This window comes from Balaenoptera acutorostrata, chromosome 21, assembly GCF_949987535.1.
Source record: "Balaenoptera acutorostrata chromosome 21, mBalAcu1.1, whole genome shotgun sequence".
Classification (NCBI taxonomy): domain Eukaryota; kingdom Metazoa; phylum Chordata; class Mammalia; order Artiodactyla; family Balaenopteridae; genus Balaenoptera; species Balaenoptera acutorostrata.
The window spans coordinates 8227568-8244735 of record NC_080084.1 but is presented as its reverse complement, the minus strand read 5'-3'; the positions used below and the strand labels follow the sequence as shown (position 1 = coordinate 8244735).

The following is a 17168-nucleotide window of genomic DNA, read 5'->3' as shown; positions in this document are numbered from 1 at the left end:
AAATCTGAATAAAGAGGGCATATTTGAAAAGGATTCATTGCTAGTCTTTAAACTGGTGGGAAACATCTTCTAGAATTATTCATCTTTAATGCCTTTTGACACTATCACATTCAGTGATTTTGCACAGGACAGAGTCCTAATAGGACATATGCCTTTCTGAGGCAGCTGTCCTCAATCTAACCTTAAAATTTGGCTTATTAAATGGCAGTACTTAAGGAGTTTAACATGTTATTTTGTTTCTGTAATCCATAGAAAATACATGGCCCACACTGATTTTTTTTACAAAAGACAGACTGTCATTTTTCTGAGGGCTCACAATCAGTAGTCCATGGTTTATTCAGTCCATGTATCCAGCGAGTCAGACATGCTACCTGATATGTTTCCGAATTACAACTTTCTTTGACATTTTAATATTTTAATTAGGAACTTTGTTTCTTTAGATAAAGAAGTTGTCATTATGAAACTGTGCTTTTTTGGCTCATTTGAAGGTAGCAATATATCTGAGCTTTAGAAACAATGACTAAGGAAAAGAATGTTTAATAAAATACATTGAGATAGAACAGAGTATAGCTTTTTTTTAAATTTTAAGTAAAATGAAAGTAAAAGAGAATGGTAGTTTCCAAATACATCCACAAATTGTTGCTACTTCTCCCTTCAAGAGGTAGAGTTTAATTTCCCTCCTATTGAGCATGGGTTGGATTTGGTGACTTGATTTCATCAAATAGACCATGGTAGAATTGATGGTGTGTGACTTTCAAGATTAGATAATTAAAGAGTTTGCAAATTTCTCTGTACTCTCTCTTTGATCAGGTGCCCAGGTTGAAACTAGGTACCATATCATGAGGATAGTTGAGTAACTTTATATAGAGGTCCATATGGCCAGAAACTGGGGCCTATTGCCAATAGAATAAAAGGGCAGATAAAAGCACAGCTGTAAACATTACTTCATATAACTTAAATTTATGGTTTCATTTAAGGCCAATGGTCTGCTCCTAGCTTTACAAAAGCTAAATGTAAGTATTATACAAGGAAGTCATGTATCAGAGGCTCTATTATCAAGGAAAAATGGGAGAATAGAGAATGAGAACATCCAGCAAATCTGTGCAAGGATTCAAGCTGCAAATAAATTATCTAATTGGATATAATTATGATTGATAATCTCTTCCTAATGACAACATTAATTTCATTATCAGAAAGTGTACCCCTCTATAAACAAGTTCACACAGTAAACATCTTGCATTGCCTATTTCTCAATAATATTAAAGTTCTATCAATTTTTCTCCTTTTGTTTTCTGGAGATAGAAATCATCTGAATTGTTGGCAATGTAATAATAAATCTATTATTTATGGTTAATATAATTAAAGAGTATATTCAAACTGGATGCAACCACAAAAAACACCAAAATTGGTAGTTTGTCCAAAAATCTCTGATGTTTTTCATAGTCCTCATGCGAAAAACATTTTCCTGTAATAATCCACATGACCAGAATTTGAGTCTATTGCCTTAAAATTTAGTAATTTTATATTAGCTATATTTATCATTAGATTATAGACTTTTCTTCTGAGGCTAGTCAACTTACAGAAGTGATGGTTACATAAAAATCTGATGTTTGATGTATTTTTAGTCATTCCAGTGGTGTGAAGATCTTTAGTAACTGCAGCATGGAAGATTTTGCGCATTTTCTTAAGTCAAATTCCCAGTGTCTTCAAAACCAGCCACGTTTAGAGCCAACATACAAAGTGGCAGTTTGCGGTAACGGAGAAGTCGAAGAAGGAGAACAATGTGACTGTGGGAATCAGGAGGTTGGTACTAATTTGGAAGATTACACACCAGAATTACATCAAAAATTATTAGTTAATTTTTATACTGTCACACTGCCATTTTACCTAATTTATCAAACTTCCTTTTCAACAAAGACCTTAAGGATGTATATTGGGATTATATTAATGAGTACACTTAAATATTGGTATATGAATTCAGCAGTTTGTAGATTATTCATACTGGTGATTTTCAAGGTCTTAACCCTATAGCTCAGCGGTCCCCAACACTTTTGGCACCAAGGATGGTTTCGTGGAAGACAATTTTTCCACGGATGGGGGCGGGAGTTGGTTCAGGTGGTAATGCCGGTGATGGGGAGTGATGGGGAGTGATGGGGAGCGACAGATGAAGCTTTGCTCACTCACCCACTTCTCACCTCTCGCTGTATGGCCCGGTTCCTAACAGGCCACGGACTGGTACTGGTCCCCTGCTATACGTGAGTTGACCTAGGTTTATACTTCCCCTCTTGAGCATACACTTCCTTAGTATGTCTTCTTTTTTTAAAAGTTTTATTTATTTTTTATTGAAGTATAGTTGATCTACAATGTTGTGTTAATTTCTGCTGTACAGCAAAGTGATTCAGTTATATATATATGTATGTATATATATATACATATATGTTCTTTATTATATTCTTTTCCATTATAGTTTATCACAAGATATTGAATATAGTTCCCTGTGCTATACAATAGGACCTTGTTGTTTATCTGTTCTCTATGTAATAGTTTGCATCAACTAACCCCAAACTCCTAATTCATCCCTCCCCTCCCCCACCTTGGCGACCACAAGTCTGTTCTCTATTCTGAGTCTCTTTCAGTTTCATAGATAGGTTCATTTGTGCCATATTTTAGATTCCACATATAAGTGATATCATATGGTATCTGTCTTTCTCTTTCTGACTTAACTTCACTTGGTATGATAATCTCTAGGTCCATCCATGTTGCTGCAAATGGCATTATTTCATTCTTTTTTATGGCTGAGTAATATTCCATTATATATATGTACAACATCGTCTTTATCCATTCACCTGTTGATGGACATTTAGGTTGTTTCCATGTCTTGGCTACTGTGAATAGCGCTGCTGTGAACATAGGGGCACATATATCTTTTTGAATTATAGTTTTGTCCAGATATGTGCTCAGGAGTGGGATTGCTGGTTCATATGGCAACTTTATTTTCAGTTTTTTGGGGAACCTCCTTGCTGTTTTCCATAGTGGCTGCGCCAGTTTACATTCCTACCAACAGTGTAGGAGGGTCCCCTTTCTCCACACCCTCTCCAGCATTTGTTATTTATAGACTTCTTAATGATGGCTGTTCAGACCAGTGTGAAGTGATACCTCATTGTAGTTTTGATTTGTATTTCTCTAAAAATTAACTATGTTGAGCATTTTTTCATGTGTCTATTGGCCATCTGTATGTCTTCTTTGGGGAAATGTCTGTTTAGATCTTCTGCCCATTTTTCCATTGGGTTGTTTGTTTTTTTGTTGTTGAGTTGTATGAGCAGTTTGTATATTTTGGAAATTAAGCCCTTGTCAGTTGCATCATTTGCAAATATTTTCTCTGAGTCTGTTGGTTGTCTTTTCATTTAGTTTATGGTTTCCTTTGCTGTACAAAAGCTTGAAAGTTTGATTAGGTCCCTTTTGTTTATTTTTGCTTTTATTTCTATGATTTATGTCAGAGAATATTTTGCCTATATTCTCTTCTAGGAGTTTTAGGTGTCATGTCTTATATTTAAGTCTTTAAGCCATTTTGAGTTTACTTTTGTGTATGGTGTGGGGGAATGGCCCAACTTCATTGATTTACATGTGGCTGTCCAGCTTTCCCAACACCACTTGCCAAAGAGACTTTCTTTTCTCCATTGTATATTCTTGACTCCTTTGTCAAAGATTAATTGACCATAGGTGTGTAGGTTTATTTCTGGGTTCTCTATTCTTTTCCATTGATCCATGTGTCTGTTTTTGTGCCAATACCACACTGTAGCTTTGTAGTAGTGTCTGAAGTCTAGGAGCATTATGCCTCCTGCTTTGTTCTTTTTCCTCAGGATTGCTTTGGCAATTCGGAGTCTTTTATGGTTCCATACACATTTTAGGATTATTTGTTCTAGTTCTGTGAAAAATGTCATGGGTAATTTGATAGAGAGTGCATTAAATCTGTAGATTGCTTTAGGCAGTATGGCCATTTTAACAATATTAATTCTTCCAAGAGCATGGGATATCCTTCCTTTTCTTTGAATCATCTTCAATGTCCTTTATTAATATTTTATAGTTCTTAGCATATAAGTCTTTCACCTCCTTGGTCAGGTTTATTCCTAAGTTTTTTTTTTTTTTTTTGGATGCTATCTTAAAAGAGATTTTTTTTTTTACATTCCCTTTCTGATATTTCATTATTAGTGTAAAGAAATGCAACCGATTTCTGTATGTTAAATTTATATCCTGCTACCTAGCTGAATTCATTTATCAGTTCTAGTAGTTTTATGTGGAGTCTTTAGGGTTTCCAATATATAGTATAACAACCCACTCATATCAATGGACAGATCTTCTAGACAGGAAATCAATAAGGCAACAGAGATCCTAAATGGTACAATAGAACAGTAAGACTTAATTGATATTTTCAGGACATTACATCCAAAAAAACCCCAGAATACACATTCTTTTCAAGTGCACCTGGAACATTCTCTAAGATTGACCACATACTAGGGCACAAAAGAAGCCTCAACAAATTTAAGAGCATAAAAATTATTTAAAGTATCTTTTCTGACCACAATGGCATGAAACTAGAAATCAACCACAGAAAAGGAAATGAGAAAAAAATGATTACATGGAGACTAAGCAATATGCTACTAAAAAACAATGGGTTAATGATGAAATCAAAGAGGAAGTTAAAAAATACCTTGAGACAAATGACAATGAAAACACAAACATACAAAATCTATGGGATGCAGCAAAAGCAGTTTTTAGAAGGAAGTTCAGAGCTATACAGGCCTTCCTCAAAAAACAAGAAAAATCTCAAATAAACAATGTAACCTACCACTTAAAGGAATTAGAAAAAGAAGAACAAATAAAACCTAAAGTCAGCAGAAGGAAGGAAATAATAAAGATCAGAGAGGAAATAAATAAAATAGAGATTTAAAAATAGAAAAAATCAATAAAATTAAGAGCTGGTTCTTTGAAAGACTGAACAAAATTGACAAACCTCTGGCCAGGCTCACCAAGAAGAAATGAAAAAGGAGAAATAACAACCAATAGCACAGAAATATAAAAAAAAAAAAAAAGTAGGAGAGTTGAACTATGAACAATTATATGCAAATAAATTCAACAACCTAGAAGAAATGGACGACTTTCTAGAAACATACAGCCCACAAAAATTGAATCAAGAAGAAATAGATTATTTGAACAGACCAATCACTAGAAGTGAAACAGAATCTGTAATTTAAAAAACTCCCTACAAACAAAAGTCCAGGACCAGATGGCTTCACAGGCAAATTCTACCAACATACAAAGAAGAACTTATACTGATCCTTCTCAAACTCTTCCAAAAGATTGAAGAGGAGGGAACATTCCCAAAGTCATGCTATGAAGCTACCATCATCCTGATACCAAAATCAGAAAAAGACACTACCAAACAAGAAAATTACAGGCCAATATCTTTGATGAATATAAATACAAAAATTCTCAACAAAATACTAGCAAACCAAATTCAACAACACATAAAAGAGAGCATACACCACGACCAAGTTGGATTCATCCCAGGTTCACAAGGATGGTTCAACATACACAAATCAATTAATGTGATATACCACATCAACAAAAGAAAAGACAAAAATCATATGATTATCTCAATAGATGCAGAAAACACATTTGATAAAATTCAATATCAATTCATGATAAAAACTCTTACCAAAGTGGGTATAGAGAGTACTTATTAGTTATCTATAGGTCCTTATTAGTTATCTATTTTATAGATAGTAGTGTGCATGTGTCAATCCCAATCTTCCAGTTTATCCTTCCCCCCGACCCCTGCAAATAAACTTATGGTTATTGATGTCTTGGCTTTGCTGGACTCCGGGACTTTGGAAAATCCTACTACGAATATAGTCAAACCTACTGATATAAAGAGAACTGGGTTTAGCACACTAGGTGACCAATAAATGTTAAATAAATGAATGAATAAGTGGTTTTATTTTTTTCTGTTTGCCAACATTTAAGTTAAGCATCAGTCTGTATATTATATAATATGTTGTCCTCATTAAAATATCTATTTAATGTAAATGAAAGTTGGAACATACTTCAGAGCATTTGATTTGCCTTTCAGGCTTGTGCAGCTCTGCCAGACTCATGCTGTAACCAAGCTACATGTAGACTCAATGTTGGGTCAGCTTGTGCTACTGGACCGTGCTGTGATGCTTGTGCTGTAAGAGCCTTTTAAAAATTTTGTATTACCTACATTAGTAATGTTATCATTTTTTATAATATTTAAGTGTTCACATTCTGCTTTACTCAATATCATTTACTTCACCCCACCAGTTTATAGCAAAAGGACAAGTGTGTAGGGTTTCCACTGATGAATGTGATCTCTCTGAATATTGCAATGGTACATCTGCAGCATGTCAAGAAGACCTTTATGTTCAGGATGGGCATCCATGTGCAGAGAATCAATGGGTCTGTGTGAACGGAAGATGTATGAATGGGATAAAACAATGTTCGGAAATATTTGGTGAAGGTATTTATCATAATTTGATTTTCTGTATATGTATTTTTCTGGAAACTGACTAACATACATATCTTTATATATATTAGAAAAGACAAAGGATATTATGAAATGAAGCTATTAATATGTCAAAAATATATTAACCTCTAGAGGTATAAAAATAGAAAAAGATAGTATCACCAGGAAAAAAAAAAAACTGAAACAAAACTCAATCATTCCAATAAAAGGCTGCACTCAGAGAAATAAAGAATTGGTGTAAGTCAAGTATTTGTTTTATAATCTAAGATAAATAGAATAATAATAATATAAAAATTAGAAACTAAAAACTAATAAAGGGGAGAAAAACAAAAGCAATTAATGTATTTGATTAACCCAAAAGAAGGCAAGAACAGAGTAAATAAAAGAACAAAGGATATGAAAATAAATAGTAATATGTATTGATATTTACATATTTAGCAATTACATTAAATATAAAACCTGTGTTCAATATTCAATTTAGGGAAAGGATGTAGCAAGAAGTGACAATGCAACTACAAGAAAATGACTAAAAAAATCAAGGTGTATTGCATTGATGATATTTTTAAAGGCTTTAGAGTACAATGAAACCAAAGACAACTAATTTAAATCTCCACAGGAGAGAAACTTTGCCTATCTTAGGGAACAACTGACAGCCATTTATGTTCCTAGGGACATATGCAGACTCTGAAAGTTGAAGATCAAGCTTGCCTTACCTAAAGATCTTCAAGAAAAAAGAAAGATAAAATAGAAAAGTTTTAGCAGTTGGAATTGAAGGGGAGGGGCTGTCAAAACCATAGGCCATTTTTCCATGAGGTATCCGCATCTTTAGAACTTAAAAGCTGCTCAGAAACTTGGTCAATTTAATAGATTAAAAAAAAAAATTTTAAGGCATTACGAATTTTCTTGCAGTCACAAGATGATCAAAGACCAAATGGTAGAGGAATTTTGCCTTAAAAAAAATCTTAGTCTTCCTCCAGAACCTTTTGTTACATTTTGAAGTGCCTGTGTTGGTAGGCCAGGAAGCTATGCTGAGACTAAATGGCATATATTTATCCCTGGCAAACTTTCAGTGAAGAGAAGATAAATGTTTGCAAGGCTCTCAGTTATTAGGGTACAAGGGTCACACCCAAGATAACGAGGTGAACCCAGAATAAAACTGTACATCAGCCTTGGCCCATATAATTGCCTGATTGGACATAGGTGATCACTGCCTTGCCCAATCTGCCTAACTGTTCCAACCATCATATAGTTGGATCATGTCTTATAATACATTCTCTCAATCTCTTCTTTTTGACTGAAGTGTTTAATCTATTCATGTAAGTAAGGTAGTATTTCCATCTGCTATTTTGCTATGTGTTTTCAGTATATCTTATACTTTACCCTCTATTCCTCAGTAACCTCTTCATTTGTATTGAATAGATATTTTCTAGTGTAATAGTTTAATCTCTTTGTGGTTTCTTTTACTATATATATTTAGTTATTTCTGAGTGGTTTGCTTGGGTGTTACAATTACTATCTTAAGACATTCAATTAATATTGAATTCATATCAAAAGTAAACAAAAAGCATATATATACCTCTGTTTTCCCATCCCTTGTTCTATGTCTGTCAAACATCTTACATCTTTATATAAGCCTAATGAAAAAGTTTTATAATAATTGTTTTATGCAATTATCTTTTAAAGTCTATAGAAGAGAGTCCAAACAATAGATATGTTTATACTATCTATTATATTTTCTTTTACTTTATTTGATAGTTTACTATATTAGCATTGTGTTACTTCATGTAGATCCTGGTTACCTCCTAGTGTCCTTTGATGTCAGCCTTAAGGATGCACTTTAGTAGGTCTTGCTGGAAAGCTTTGCTAAAGATGAGTTCTCTCTCACTGTGTTTATCTTGGAATGCTATCATTTCTCCCTTAATTTTTTGAGGACAGTTTAGCCAAATATAGAATTCTTAGGCTTTTCCTTTCAAAACCCTATAGATATCATCCTACTGTCACCTGGCCTCCTTGTCTTTAATGAAGAGTGGAATCAATTTGACCATGATCTGTGGATCTCTTTAAGATTATTCCATGTGGAGTTTTTAAAGAAATCTTCTTGTAAAAATATAGATATTTTTATATCTATTTATTTTTATATATCTATATATATCTAAAATATATCTATATATTTTTATATCTATTTATAGATATAGATATAAATATACATTAAATTTGAAAAGCTTTCATTCATTATTTCTTAAAATACTTCCCTGCCCTTTTCTGTTTTTTGCTCAGTCTTGGAATCCCTATGTGCCAGTATTTCATATGCTTGATGTTGTCCCACTGGTCCATGAAACTATTTTCATCATTTGATTTTCTTTCTTTCCTCATACTAGATAATCTCCATTGACCTATCTTCAGGTCAGTAAAACCTCCCAGATTAAATCTATTGATTTTAAAATTTCTGTAGCGAAGTTTTTCATTTTAGTTAATACAGTTTTCAACTTCAGAATTTATATTTGGTTCCCTTTTTTATTTAAAAGTCTATATTAGTATTTCCCGTTTAGTTTTTAAGAGATGGTTTCCCCTAGTAATTTGAACATATTTGTAACTTGAACATATTTGTAATAGCTAATTTAAGTCTTTGTCTACTGGATTCAAAATTGGGGATCTCTGAGGACATTTTCTGTTGGCTTTTTTTTTTTCTGGATATGTAGCGTAATTTCATCTTTTTGCATATAGTGTAAATTAGAAAAAAAACTAGAAATTTTAGACAATATATTTTAACAATTTTGATTCAGATTTCTCTAAGGTTTGTTGTTGTTGTTGTTTGTCATACTGCTTATTTGTTTAGTGACTTTCCTGGACTAATTTTTCAGGTTCTGTATTCCATGCTGTGTGCATCCATTGAGTTCTTTGATAGTTTTTTTTTTTTCCTCCCAAGTTCTTGTTTTTATTTTTAAGCCAGGCTTCCTAGGGATAACTCCAAATTAGTACAATTTAGTGCCAAGCCAATAACCGATCAGATACCCTTCAATGCCTTGACTGTTTATTTTCTACCCTATGCCAAGGATAGCTTCAAGTTTCAAGCTTCAGGCAGTTTGCAAAACCGCCATAGCTTTCACTTCTTGCTTGTTCAGGACCTAAATATAATCCAGAGAAGAGTGACTGGGGACTTCTCTTCCTCAGGATTGTTCTTGGCATGTGTACATCTTTTTAGATCCATTTATGTGTTAAGCTTTTCAACATTCCTTATGATCATCTAGTTCTCCAAGGTTTCCTTTTGAATTCCCAGCAGGCTCTTGTTTGCCTCAACTGCTGTAATGTTGCTGTCATATTACTATTATTTCAGTAATTCCCTGAGTGTAAGGCTCTTTTTCCCACTGAGCTGAGCTCTAACTAAAACCAAATAACAAAATCACCCTGGGAACAGAGATTTTCTAGGTAAGTGAAAGTTTGGAAAATTTTCAGACTGTGCTCTGGTGCTTTTAACAAAGCTCAAAATAGGTCAGACCTCTTCATTAGCTGTAAGGCTGCTGGCTTTTGGCTACCATGCCACTGAGGAAAGATGAAAATATCCCCAAATTAATACAGCACTGAGCCCTCTGTCTTAACAACTGTTTCAGCCAGGATTCCACCAGAGAAACAGAATCTTCCCCCCACCCCATACCCTGTTTATTTTATCTTTATATACCCAAATCAGATGCCATCCCCTCAGGCCAGAGCTTCAGGACAGCAAAGAGGTCTCTCTCACAGCAAGACTAATGCTGCATTTTAGCCTGCTGTCTGTGCTGTGACCTGGGGCTGCAAGCTGGCTAAAAACTTCTAATTGTTAGCATTCCAGGGGACCCAGGAATGCAAACCCCCCTGGCCACTAGAGCCAGGTGATCTCGGGGTGTCCCTGGGAAGCACCACACATAAAAACCAGAGCACAAGATGCATGTAAAGGCTCCCCTCTGGGAAATACTGGCACTCCGGAGCGTGGCAGGGTGAGAACATGAAGTTAGCATTCACCCACCAAAGTCTCTGTGAAGGAGGGTTAGGGCAGGTCCTTAGACACGGGTTTCATTAGAAGCCTGCCCCTCAGGCCACAGCTACTAAGATAAGCTGACAGGCCTCCTACACGGAAAGACTGGGCTGACTGCTGCCTCTTGTTGTGCCCTGGGTGTAGCCAGTTAAGAACTCTTTCTCCTGTAGTTATAGTCTCGTAGGAGCCTTGAGCATAAACCACACATCAGAACCATTTCACAGTTCTCTATAGCCTTGTGGGTCTCGTGCGCATGAGTGCCTGTTGGCTATCAAAGCCGGATGTTTTAGGGGCTCATCTTTCTGGTGCAGGTCTTAAAAGTTGTGGTGCCTGATGTGAGATCCAAACACTTCACCCCTCAGGGAGGAGCTCCACGTTTTGAGTTCCCTCCCAACTGTGGATTGACATTGCCAGGGTGGGTTTACAACAAGATTGTGTCTCAGCCTTGCCTACCTGCTTCAGTGTGGCTTTCCTCCTGTTTGCTCAGTGTGAAGTGGTCACTCCGCCAGTTTTTAGGTTTTCTTCACTGGAAATTGTTCCATATGTAGCTGTAGATTTGGTGTATTTGTGGGAAGTTGTGAGTTCGAGATCTTTCTACTTTGCCATCTTGAATTGGAACCTCTATTTCCATCAGCATTTTAAAGAGGTTACTCCGTTGTCATATGGCTTTCATATTTCTGAAGAAAAATCTGTCATATTGTGTCTCTTTTCTCTTTGAGCCATGAAGATTTTTTTTGGTCTTTGGTTTTTTAGCAGTCCTCAGATTATATGTTTGAATGTGTGTTTGTGTGGATGTGTGTGCATGTAATTCTGCTTAGTGTTCCTGAGTGTCTTGGAACTGTGGTGTAAATACTGTATTATTATACAGATTTTTAACTTTCAATTTATGTTTATATTTAACTGTCTCTCCATAATTATTTCAATTTATTTATTTTTGATACATTGCCTTCTTGAAGATTTATATCCTTTGTAATTAATTTTAGTATATATGTACCATGTTTCTCCTACTCAATTACATGTAGATGTCTCTATTTTATATTTTTTCTTGAATATTTTACATAAAGACATATTCCTAGTTAAAATTTTTTTCACTGTCTTCATCTTCAATTTTTGACTTACAGAAACTGTCTTCATTCTAAATGCTTCTCTCATATAGACACTGCATCTTATATAGATACATCCATCTTTTTCTTCTGTTAAGTATATGAAGTAAGAGACTAATCACTTTAATTAAATCAGAAACCAATAATTGTTAACGTTTAGTTAGAGTTTTGATTAGGTTCAGTCTATATCTAGTTCACTCTTGTTTCTAGGGCATAACTCTCCAGGGCTTTCAACTGAGAGATCGTATATTTACTGAGACTCCTTCCCTGGCAGATACGTAATCACAATGCAGAAACTGCAGAAAAATATGCTCTGCTTTCTGGAAGTCACCTCTTTATATTTTAATCTCCTTTGCTTCACATGTTTAGAAGCAGGAAAATGTCTTAAGAGGGGACTATACTATATGTTGAGGCCCCCTGAATCTCTAATTTTATCACTATAATCGTAAAAGATCCTCCAACTTTGGCCTTATTTATGTCCAATGGCCTGCTTCCCTAGCTAAGCTTATAATTTTGATTTCTCACACATAGCTATGTTTCCAAATGACCTCTGGGATGAAAATCAACTGCTTATTTTCAGTTTACTCCTGCCTCTAAGACTTTCAGCTGAGATCCTGATGGGTCCACAGGGGCTCCTCTTATGTTGTGTCGTTTTTCTTCACAGTTAAATCTCCCTATCAAAAGTTTTTTGCTCAGTCCTCCCACTAGAGTAGAATTAATTGAGTCATGATAAATAAACCGCTCTTTAAGTAGACTGAATCTTATGAGAATTAAACACATAATGTGTGTGGATTGAATAGTAAATATGAAAATAAATCAGTTGTGACTCCAAGAATTTTTGGTCTGGGGAAGTTAGGATAAAAAAATAAGATATTATTTTAATGATTTGTCTTGAAAACACATATATATGAAAACACTATTGACCAATAAATCAATTATTTGTTTAAAAAAAGTTTCTTATATACTTATGTAATTCTAGACTTACTAAAAATTAGAAGATAAACTGCATACTGTAGTTAATCCTAAGGTATCTGTTTGGATAGTAGACAAGATGCTTTCAATATTTAAATATTTCATTGAAGTAGTTTTTTTGTGATTTTAAAACTAGGTTTTATTTTCAATTTTGTATTATGCTCTTATTTTGTGCAATATTGTAAACAATCTCAGAATTTTAAGTGTACTCATTAATTATTTTAAATTAATGTAAGTTCAATATGACTAACCACAAATTTTTTTTTTTTCAGGTTCAGGTTTTGGTACTCAAGAGTGTTTTGATCAACTTAATTCTAAGACTGATCCATCTGGGAACTGTGGCTCAACTGCTTCAGGGTACACACAGTGTAATCCTAAGTATGTTCTAGGAAATCTATCTGAGAAACTTTATTTATTGCTTTATATTTGAAAATACCATGAGATAATTTATTTTACATGTAAGCGAAATGTCACTTGATCATGAAGTAAGGCTATATTTAATCAAATTATAAATGTCTCAAGTACAGAATGTCTGTACTTATCTTTCTCACACATCCAAACTATCCCTTGTACCATCCCACAGAGCATTTAATTTACATATAGGTACATTAATTATCCATTAGTTAGAAGGACTGATCAGTTTTATTTTGCATGCTGTCACTTTAATTTTACAAAGGATGATCTTTCTTCATAGTGATCTAATAAAAATGCATGAATTTTTACTATCCAGGAAGTAAAACAATGTGTTTAAGAACATATACTCTACAAGCAGACATCTTAGTTTCAAATACTAATCCCAATACTTACCACTTGTGTGACTTTGGACATGTGCCTCACTTTTCTGATATGTAAAATATGCATATCAATTTCACTAACATCATTGGGCTTGTGCTAGTGTGGAATTTAGATACTCTATGAAAAGCACTTAGAGTGGGACTGACACATATGAGGGTTAATTGTTAACTACTATGATTATTATATATACTAGAACTAGAATGCTACTGTTACTGTAATATTTTACTTTGATACTATTTCAAACTAGGTTTGATAGCAAAAATTAAAATTCTGTAAAAAAATTTCTTACTTGCATGAATAGCAAAAAGACTTTCATATAGCCTTTACTCAGTGGTTTACATTTTGCCCATTTGCTTTATCCTTCTGTTTTTCTAACTCTCCTCTCCTTTCCTCCCTTCAAAATGATTTTCCTAAACCATTTGAATGTAAATTGGTTATTATGTTTCATTATCCTTAAATAAGTCATTGTGTTTTCTTGAGAACAAAGGTTTTTTTTTTTTTAATGGCTCTATTGTAGCTGTCAACCACAGTTCTCAATAAAACTTCATTCATTATCTCAATAAAGTATTTATAGGTCTTTTGTCTTGTTCAGGAGCAAATCCAGAGTCACAAGTTTGTTAAACTTTAATCTAGAACATTCTTTTTGTTTCCATTTCTTTTCCTGTTTTTTTTAAAAAAAAAATACTACAGGCCAATTATTTTGTAATATTTTCCTCAAATTGGGTTTGTTTGATATTTTTCATCATTAGATTCATGTCATAAATTTTGGCAAGCTTGTCACTGAAGTGGTGTTGTACCGTCTAGTGCAATTTTTAAAAGGTACATGCCATTTTCTCTCAATGTTGGATATTTTAAGTCAAATTATTTGGTAAAGTTAATTTTTTTAGGTCTCTATTGTAAAGTTACTCTTTCCTTTTGTGTTTAATGTGTGATCCGGGGGGAGTTAATATTGAGACAATGGACATATTCTGTTCTTCGAACTTTCACCCACTAGTATTAAGGTTCATTGATGATTTTCTAACTCCATTATTGCCTCCCCCTTTAAGCTAGAAATGTATTGTAGAAAGAAGTATTCTTTTTATTTATTTATTTATTTATGTTTGTGTATTTATTTATGTCAGTTTAGACTCAGCAATTGTTATTTGACTCAGTAGTATAGAATATATTACAATCATTTAAGGCTTACTTTTTCAAATTGTCTCAATTTTGGCTAGTGAGAGTTTCTTTTAGCTGGCCACAATGTTCTTTTCAAAAGTCTGTATGACACTTTAAAAACTTACACATTTTTCCAGCACAAAAAAAGATGTTCTGGCCCCTGTTATATTTTTCCTACCCTTGTTCTGGGTTCAGCTGTTTCTCTAAGTAGCCCAGATTCCTTTTAGTAGAGAAGAGTATTTAGTAAACATCTGAGAACCAGGTGTGCTTATTTCTGCCGTTTACCATTATCTCTAAGTCTTCTCAGACAACAAACCTAGAGCATACATGTATCACATTTATTTCTATATCCATGTATTATATCTCTGTTTTTAAAACGTGAACTTATAGTGATAATTTTATTTCCAATCAGACACCACAAATATATACAAAATACATCTTACCTTCATAAGTTGCTTTTTCATACGCTCAAGCCCAGAAGCACAAAAGTTTGTTTCATAACTGCTAAAGCATATACTGACTAAAAGAAGCTTTCTAGCTGTTATGATTATATTTTCTTTTAAATCATTGATCTTTTTATATTAGCTGCTATAAAGTGCTTCTCTGCTAATTGCAATATCTGGGTCATTTGGATATTGATATCTAGTGCTTTATTTGCACCTATATCACATTTTAACTTTTTTGGCATGCATAGCAATTTTTTGACTTTATATTGGATACTATGAGTAATACATAATAGAAACTTTGCATACATTTATGATTTTCTGTATAAGTACTTACAAACATTATATTAGTTTCAGATGTAGAACATAGTGATCCAATATTTTTTATAGATTACACACCATACAAAGTTATTATAAAATACTGACTATATTCCCTATGCTATATGTTACATCCCTTTGGCTTATTTATTTTGCCATTGGTGGTTTGTACCTCTTAATCCCTTTCACCCATTTTGTGCTTTCCATACCCCTCTCCCCTCTGGTAACTGCTAGTTTGTTCTCTGTATCTGTGAGTCTGTTTCTGTTTTGTTATATTTGTTTGTTTGTTTTATTTTTAGGTTCCACATATAAGTAAAAACATACAATATTTGTTTTTCTCTGTCTGATTTATTTCACAAAGCATGAAGCAATATACTATCCCGGTCCATCCATGTTCTTGCAAATGGCAACATTTCACTTTTTTTGTGTCTGAATAATACTCTATTACATATATAATATACAAATAATATAAATATATCTCACATCTTTATCCATTCATCCAATGCTGGGTTCTTAGGTTGCTTCCATATCTTAGCTATTTTAAATAATACTGCTATGAACATTGGGGTACATATATCTCTTTGAAGTAGTGTTTTCATTTTCTTCAGATAAATATCTAGGAGTGGAATTGTTGGATTTTATGGTAGTTCTACTTTAGGAAAGTCCATACTGTTTTCCATTTGGCTGTACCAATTTATATTACAATTTACATTCATACCGACAATTTACTACAGTTTCTCCACATCTGACCAACGTTTGTTTTTTTTTTTTTTTTTGGTCTCTTTGATAATAGCCATTCTGACAGGTGTGAGATGATATCTCATTGTGGTTTTGATTTGCATTTCCCTCATGATTAGTGATGTTTAATGTCTTTTCATGTACCTGTTGGCCATCTGTATGCCTTTGGGAAAATGTCTATTCAGGTCCTATGCCTATATTTTAATTGATTTTGGGGGGTTGTTTTTTTATTGAGTTGTATAAGTTCTGTATATATTTTGGATATTAACCCCTTTACAAGTATCTTCTTCCCATTCAGTAGGTTGCCTTTTTGTTTTGATGATGGTTTCCTTTCCTGTGCAGAATCTTTTTAGTTCAATCGGGCCTCATTTGTTTATTTTTGCTTTTGTTGCCTTTGCCTGAGGAGACAGATCAAAAAAGTATATTGCTAAGATCAATGTCAAAGAACACACTGCCTATGTTTTCTTTTAGCAGTTTTATGGTTTTAGGTCTTACATTTAAGTCTTTAATCCATTTTGAGTTTATTTTTTAATATGATGTGAGAAAATGTTCTAGTTTTATTCTTTTACATGTAGCTGTTTAGTTTTCCCAGTACCACTTATTGAAGACACTGTTTTGTCTCCTTTGTCATAGATTAATAAACTATATGTGTGTGGTTTTATTTGGGGGCTCTGTATTCTGTTCCATTGATCTATGTGTCTTTCTATGTCAGTAGTATACTGTTTTGATTGCTATAGCAATAATTTGAAGTCAGTTGCCTCCAGTTTTGTTTTTTTCTCAAGATTGCATTGGTTATTCAGGGTCTTTTGTGGTTCTATACTAATTTCAGGATTTTTAAAAACATTTCTTTGAAAAATGCCATGGTTGCTTTGATAGGGATTGCCTTGAATCTGTGGATTGCTTTGGGTAGTATGGACATTTTACCTATATTAATACTTCTAACATATGAGCATGAAAAATCTTTCCATTCATTTTTGTCTTCTTCAATTAGTTAATGTCATAGTTTTCAGAATACATTTTTTTCACTTCCTTAGTTAAACTTATTCATAGGTAGTTTATTCTTTTTAATTTGGTTGTAAATGGGAATGTTT

At 33.6% G+C, this 17168-nt stretch overlaps 1 protein-coding gene across 1 annotated transcript in view; it reads left to right on the top strand.

Annotated features, from left to right (window-relative positions):
• ADAM2 (ADAM metallopeptidase domain 2) overlaps positions 1-17168 on the top strand; it is a 100553-nt gene that overhangs the window by 57385 nt on the left and 26000 nt on the right. Inside the window, exons 12-15 of the mRNA XM_007178418.2 lie at positions 1626-1803; positions 6131-6229; positions 6343-6538; positions 12901-13006. Of these exons, the coding sequence (XP_007178480.1) occupies positions 1626-1803; positions 6131-6229; positions 6343-6538; positions 12901-13006 (579 nt within the window). The remainder of the gene's footprint in view (positions 1-1625; positions 1804-6130; positions 6230-6342; positions 6539-12900; positions 13007-17168) is intronic.